Genomic DNA, 6665 nt, shown 5'->3' on the forward strand with positions numbered 1-6665 from the left:
GTAAAAAATAAAAAATAAAATAAAATAAAATAAACAATAAAAGGTAAATCAAATGGACCATTACGGCAAGGCTGGGATGGTCCATTTGGTAAAGTAAATCCGTTGGGCATCTTTCTTCGCCTTTAGACAATAATTCTGATGGCAAAAGAACCAAACAGGACAGGTTTAAAAAAAAAAAAATAATAATAATAATTTTTTTTTCATTTTTTATGTATCCATCTATAGAACGCTGCATACGCGTATGTACATGTACACTATTTTTATTAATAGAGGTTTCACTACTGAGGTTAACAATGATATATAAGTCACTTAGATCACTTCTAAATGTTAATGTTTGGTTTATTTCAGTGTTTTATTTGTTCCTGAGTAAACCGGTTTGGCTGTGATTAAAGTTAAGCTTCATAACATGTTACTCACAGTTAAATTAAGAGGGGACGGCAGTAGAAACTCCGGACCTGTGACATCATCACGTACGCTGGTGTTCCAATTGTACAAATCACTCGCGCTCGGCGAGTCCGTACTCCCGTGCGTTCTCGGCCAGTACGTACTCGCCGAGAACGCGAGTACGTACTCGCGTACTTGAGATTTGACAAACGGCCAGTGTCTGTTTTGATTCGTAGACCCCGAACATGGCGCCGTGCTCCCACAATGCATTGCGGCGTGACGTCAACTCCAAAGCCCTATAAAGGGGAGAACCCAGCCCCGCCCACCAGGGGTGGTTCCCAGATTCAGATCTCACCTGTCACACATCTTTCCTACATCTGGCTTAAAAATGTTTTGTGATATTTTTGTGGGGTCTTTTAGCTTTTTGGTGGTGGTGGTGTGTGTGTGTGTGTGTGTGATCAAACACTCACACTGGCCGTCTGAGTCCACAAGAATCGCTATGATAAAGTTCTCTTACCTCTGCAGAGAGGAAGCTGACACGGAGACTCTGAGGATAGAAGGATGTAGACTCACCTGCTTTTCCTCCTCTATCATTGAGTCTGAATACTTCCTGTTTGTCCCTCACCTGTACAGAATGGCTCCTCCCCTCTGTAGTTCCAGGTAAACGTGGTAAAACACAGGATGTGTGTGTAACACAGACCTAGGGGTGCTATCTTTATCTTTAAATTGCTTACTGATGGAGTTTTCTAATAGCTTTGATGAAGCCGGGGGTCCCTCGGTATGAGCCCAAATAATGATTTAATAATCATCAACCCCAATCTGCCTGACACTGAAAAGTTTTATTAGTTTATGATTTTATGAAACCTCCATCCTCTGATCTGGCTCTCAGTCACACACAGACTTACTAAACTGGACATGTGTAAAAAAGAAAATGCCGGTCATTTCATCTTCTTGTTTTCAGCAGTCACTGTGTGAACACCATTTCCCATAAGCCCACAGATCTCCAGGGTTACATCTGTCAGTGTAATGTGAAGAGAGGAAGTGAGGATGTTTTCTTTAAACACGTGGAGAGGAGCCAATCAGAGGGACGGAAACCACGGCGACAGAGACAAATATAAAATACTGACATTTAAAAACAAATAGATGAAAGATTTAATACAAAGAGGGAAGCACGGTGGTGGCGGGTTTGTCACTGTTGCCTCACAGCAGCGAGGTCCTGGGTTTGAGTCCAGCTGGAGCTTTTCTGCGTGGGTTCTCTGTGACTTCCTCCCACAGTCCAAAGATATAGATGGGTTAGCTTAACTGATGATGATGATGATGACTGCTGTGGAAAAATAAAGTGTCAGCTCTTCTGTTCCCATTCTGTGGGTAGTGTCTTTGTTCCACAGCAGGGACCTTAGTTCCCACAGACATGTAGGCATCATGTCGGTCACACAGCAGGCTGTCATCTTTCCTCGTGTCAGAGACGCCTTTAAGGAAGAAGATCCGTAGACATCATTGTGTATATGAATGTGTGCAGACGTGTGTCTAAAGCTTACAGTTAGTGGGGTGTTTGTTGTGAAGTCTGGAGCCTCCAAGTGGAATAAAAGACACATCACAGTCTGTGTGAGGGTGGCCTTTATTATTAGGACAGAAACTTTGAATCATGTTTACTGGTTCATCATTCGACGGGATCCCAGGTGGCAGTTATCAGAGAGTAAGTTGTAGTTGGGTCCTCCAGCACTCACAAAGTCTGAAACTGTCTTTGAACCCAGGAATTCTCTAGAGCTGACAGGCTGCAGACGAAAAAGAGACAGAAGAGGTCAGAAAGAACAAACAATGTTTGGATTGAAACTCTCACTGAAAGTTTCACGTCAACACAAATTCCAAGAAGAATCAGCGTGCAGGAAAGGAAGTGTCTGTTTGTAATCAGGAATCTGCAGGATCTCGTTTTGGTTTGTTTTTATGTCAAACATCTCCTTTTCACTTTGGTCTGGTTCCAGTGGTTTCTGTTGGCCACCAGTATACACACCAGCAACAAGCTGAAGGGATTGACTTTTTTTGTTTGTTTTTCCTGACTGTTTGTGGACTTGTTGAACACAACAGAGCCACGTTTCAGAGTTTATGATTAGACTGTAATTAAATGGACACGCTAGTTGTATGTTTGAAGTTTACCCTCCAGGCCGAGCTCATGTGTCGGGCATCAGTCACCACCGTCTGTGAGGATAATCCAAATCCGCCTCCTTTATGGATCAGCCACTGAGAGCCATCATCTAACGTCACCCTACGACAGAACGAGACGTTTGAAGATGCTGGACTTTGATTTTCACGTTGACGGCTGTCAGAATAATGTTTGTCATTCCAGCACATGTGACTGTGACGTGTTGATCTCAGTTGGTCTAACACATCTGCTTGCTTTCAGGAATCTAAACAACTTTGCACAATTAAATCACAACAGCACAGTGATCAGAACGATGCATTTAGATGCATTTAGATGCATTTAGATGCATTTAGGGGTTTTAGCTGTGACAGTTTGTACAAACTGGAATATGCATTAAAAAAGCTCCACTGTTGTCTTATTGGAACAGTATGATCCAGTGTTTGTGCAGTCATCCAAAGAAAACATCTGGAGCTTCATGAATCCAAAAATACGACAAACACAAATAAGCAAGCACAGGAAACTGAATCTACAGTAACAGTCCCCTCAGCTCCCACACTTACAGCGTCAAACGGCGCAGAGGGAACATTTTTGTTTATGTTTCAGAATTAAAGTCAAAATAACTAAAGATCTTTAAAAGCATAAAAATATTAGTTTCATCTTCTGTTTGTTTGTGGAAATGTTTCTGTGTTCAGTGCAGACTGACCGAACCCCAGAGTGGCTGAGTGGTCCCAGTATTAATGAAGTCCCCTCCAGCGGCCTCTTCATCCTCTCAGCCGTCATCACTGGCGAGTTGTAGAGACGGGTCAGGTCCTGACCGGATTGGTCGTAGTTGTAGTTGCTGTACCCGGCTGACAGAAGGAAACGGGAGGTTTATTGAAACTATGCTCTACAAACGTCACGCAGCACCACTGCGAGCAGCTTTAAGCCAAAAACATAAAAATACTCACGGCCGGACGAGGCGTCCACAGTCAGAGCCAGCAGAGTCAGCGCAGAGAGCAGCGCTTTGAGGGAAGCCATCGCGGATGCTGATCGGGTTTGTCTCAGTCACAGCTCCGAGACGTGCAGCTGAGGTTTTATAGTCCTGACAGCGTGACCGTCTCCCCTCTGCGCTCGTGTTTGTCTCTTGGCAGACGAGCTGGGATTTCCACACTGCTGATGGTAAACAGCAGTTTTCATCATCAGCAGGTCATCGCAGGACTCCTATTTATTTTCCTGCTTTATTAATTGATTTACTGTCTGAAGTCCACCTCAGTTGCACGGTATAAACACCATGAACATTTTTCCTTTTGTGAGGAGCTCCCGATTGTTCCTCAGTCATAAAGAGCCCAGGCCTTCACTGCCAGAAGAACTCGGGCTCTTCCCACAGAGTCATCCTTAAAGGCCTGTCCATGTTCATGTCAGCCCGACAGTTAGAGCAGCTTTAAAGTCTGAAAAGACTCTGGATCAATGAGCTGTGAGCTTTTGGGGCATGAATGAAAGTCTGTAAGTGAATTTGGATGCACTTGTTTGGGTAAAACTCCTTCTACAGTCACCTGCAGTGTAGCTAAACTCTCCTCACCAGTTTAGCTGCAGCCTGCACCCGTCCCTGTCCAAAGCTCAACGTTCGTGCTGGATGGCGTAACTTCAAAATTTCCTGAGCTGCCAAAAAGCAAACAAACAACCTGCTCAAAGCTTCTGTCCCAAATAATTATCCCAAATTTTCTGCTCACAGGTTTAAACAGGAGTCACTAGGTTATAAGAGCTTCACAGTAAAACCAGTGTGGATGGGGCTGAAGTGCACACTGCACAAACATCAGAAACAATGCAAACCCAGCTCACAGGGAAAGAAATCGATTTTCTGGGAACGATTGTTGCAGGAAACCGACTGTCATGTCTGGCAGTGTGGATAAATGCTCAACACGTACATTTTCCCAAGTGGACCATGATGGCATAATAGATTTAAATTGTTGATATTCAAAAATCTGTCCTTGTTAACCCCATGATGTCTAACTAATCTGTGCAACGGCATGAAGTCTGTTCCTTTGAATATATGTTCCAAAGATTTAATTCCTTTAAAACTCCAATCTGGGAAGTTAATCATATTATTGTTCTGTAGTATGTCAGGGTTTTATTAGTCCCACGTGTGGGAAATTTGTTGGGTTAACGAACAAACTGCTTCCAGTTTTACAGTTAGTCTAATGTCCGCCACTGGTCACCAGGTCTCTCAGTTCCAGTTGTTTGTCTTCAAGATGTTATCCATATAGCAGAGCCATGAGCTTCTCCAAGATCTTATCCATATTGCATTCAAAAACAGGCTGGAGGAGGTGGCTGGGGAGAGGGAGGTCTGGGCTTCTTCGTTTAGGCTGCTGCCCCCGCGACCCGGCCTGAATGAGACTAAGAAAATGGATGGATGAATGGAACTTAAAAGGAGTAGGTATAATAGTCACTTTTTCAGTTTAGCAAAACTCAATATTTATTGTTCACTTTTGTAATCTTTTTAAATTAATCAAAAGTCAAACATAAACCTCTGATGGTCGGTGATGTTTATTTAAGACAGCTGTCAAGTTTGGCACAGAACTGTGTTCTGGTGTTCATCAACACTTACCTGAAATCACGTGGAGTGAAGAAACATGGTGCTATTACAGATGTGCTACCATCTTTTCCTGCACCCTGGGACCAGTCCAGATACAGATTCAGTGTTCATTAATGGATCCACCCTGTTCCACTCCCTCTGCCCTGCCTCCACCTCTCTGGTGGTGCATCCTACAGAGGTGGCGTGAATCTGCTGGGACCTGCTCCTGTTAGCAACAATTTGATCACGTGGTGATCATCCCTGTTAAACACCAGATCACTGGCAAACAAGACTTTTATCTTAAATGACTTTTATGTCGTCAGAACTCGATTTTATATTCCTGACAGAAACTTGGCTTCCACCTGGTGAGTCTTCTTGTTTCTCAGAACTCCTTCGTCTCTGGTAAAGGTGGAGGGCTAGCTTCAATATTTAAAAATGAATTTCATTGTTGGGACCTGTCACCTGTTTTCTACCCCAGCTGTGACTGAACTCCGCTCCCTCAGCGCTGCACTGTGGTGTATCATCCACTGAAATGCTTTAAGCATATTAATCTTGATTTTGCTGACTTGTTGGGGACCGCTGTTCACGTTTCCTTTCATTATCTCTGATTTTTATGATGCCAACCTACCCGTTAAAGAGCTAGCTAATCTTTTTAACCCTAACGTACTCTGCTATGAATGACTCTGCTGCTCCACTCAGGACTAAACGCAGTAAATCATCAACCTTAGCTGAATGAACCCACCTACGCTCTCAGTCGTCACACAGAGAGAAAGTAGAAGAAGGACAAACTTCAGGTGTCTTCAGGCATCCTACACGACTACTTATCAAAATATCAGGTCACTGTTAAAGCTGCAAAAGCTGCTTTTCTGTCCAACGTCCTTTCTACCAACACTCACAAGCCCCGAGTTCTTTTTAATATTTTTGATTAACCCCAGTGCCACTGTTCCTATGGAGGCCTCCTCAGCACTTTGTGAAAACTTTGCAATACTCCGCTTTCAGGTCTCCACATTCACAGGCAGTGTTAGACCCAGATCCACCTTCTAAGTGCTCTGCTGTTTTTCAGCAGTTTGAGTCTGGGACTTTTTCTGTCTTACAGGAAGTAATCAATCAATTAAGACCTTCTAATTCCCCTCAGGATGTCCTCCCTTCTCACCTTTTCAAGGAAGCTCTTCATGTTATTGGGCCTAATATGTTATTTTTAATTAATGCTTCCTTGTCATTAGGTTGTGTACCAGCTGCTTTCAAACATGCTGTTGTGCAAACCAGAAAAAAAAAACAAAAATCTTGATCCAAATGTTCTTTCTAGCTACAGGTCAATTTCTAAACTCCCAAATTTTGAAAGAGGGTGTTTTTAGGCACTTTGTGGCATTTCTGAAGAGTTCCAGTCTGGTTTTAAATCTCGTCACAGTGCTGAGACGGCACCTTTACGAGTTTTTATTGACCTTCTTTGAACTGTTGGCTCGGGTTGTTCTGCTGTTTCAGTAGTTTTAGATTTGACTGAGCCTTTGACACAGTTAATCATAACATTCGTTTATTGAGACTTGAACACGTTGTTGGTCTTAAGTCACAGTTTTATGATGGTTTAAATCC

At 43.1% G+C, this 6665-nt stretch overlaps 1 protein-coding gene across 1 annotated transcript; it reads right to left on the reverse strand.

Moving 5' to 3' along the window:
• Positions 1–1943: 1943 nt before the first annotated feature.
• On the reverse strand, positions 1944–3624 carry LOC134637697 (uncharacterized). Its single transcript, XM_063488187.1, has 4 exons — positions 3472–3624; positions 3228–3372; positions 2539–2647; positions 1944–2159 (listed from the first exon to the last, which is right to left on the reverse strand). Exons 1-4 carry the CDS (start codon positions 3539–3541, stop codon positions 2034–2036), a joined length of 450 nt encoding a protein of 149 aa, XP_063344257.1. The 5' UTR covers positions 3542–3624; the 3' UTR covers positions 1944–2033.
• Between the last annotated feature and the right edge of the window lie 3041 nt (positions 3625–6665).

Source organism: Pelmatolapia mariae, linkage group LG10_11 (genome assembly GCF_036321145.2).
Source record: "Pelmatolapia mariae isolate MD_Pm_ZW linkage group LG10_11, Pm_UMD_F_2, whole genome shotgun sequence".
NCBI lineage: Eukaryota > Metazoa > Chordata > Actinopteri > Cichliformes > Cichlidae > Pelmatolapia > Pelmatolapia mariae.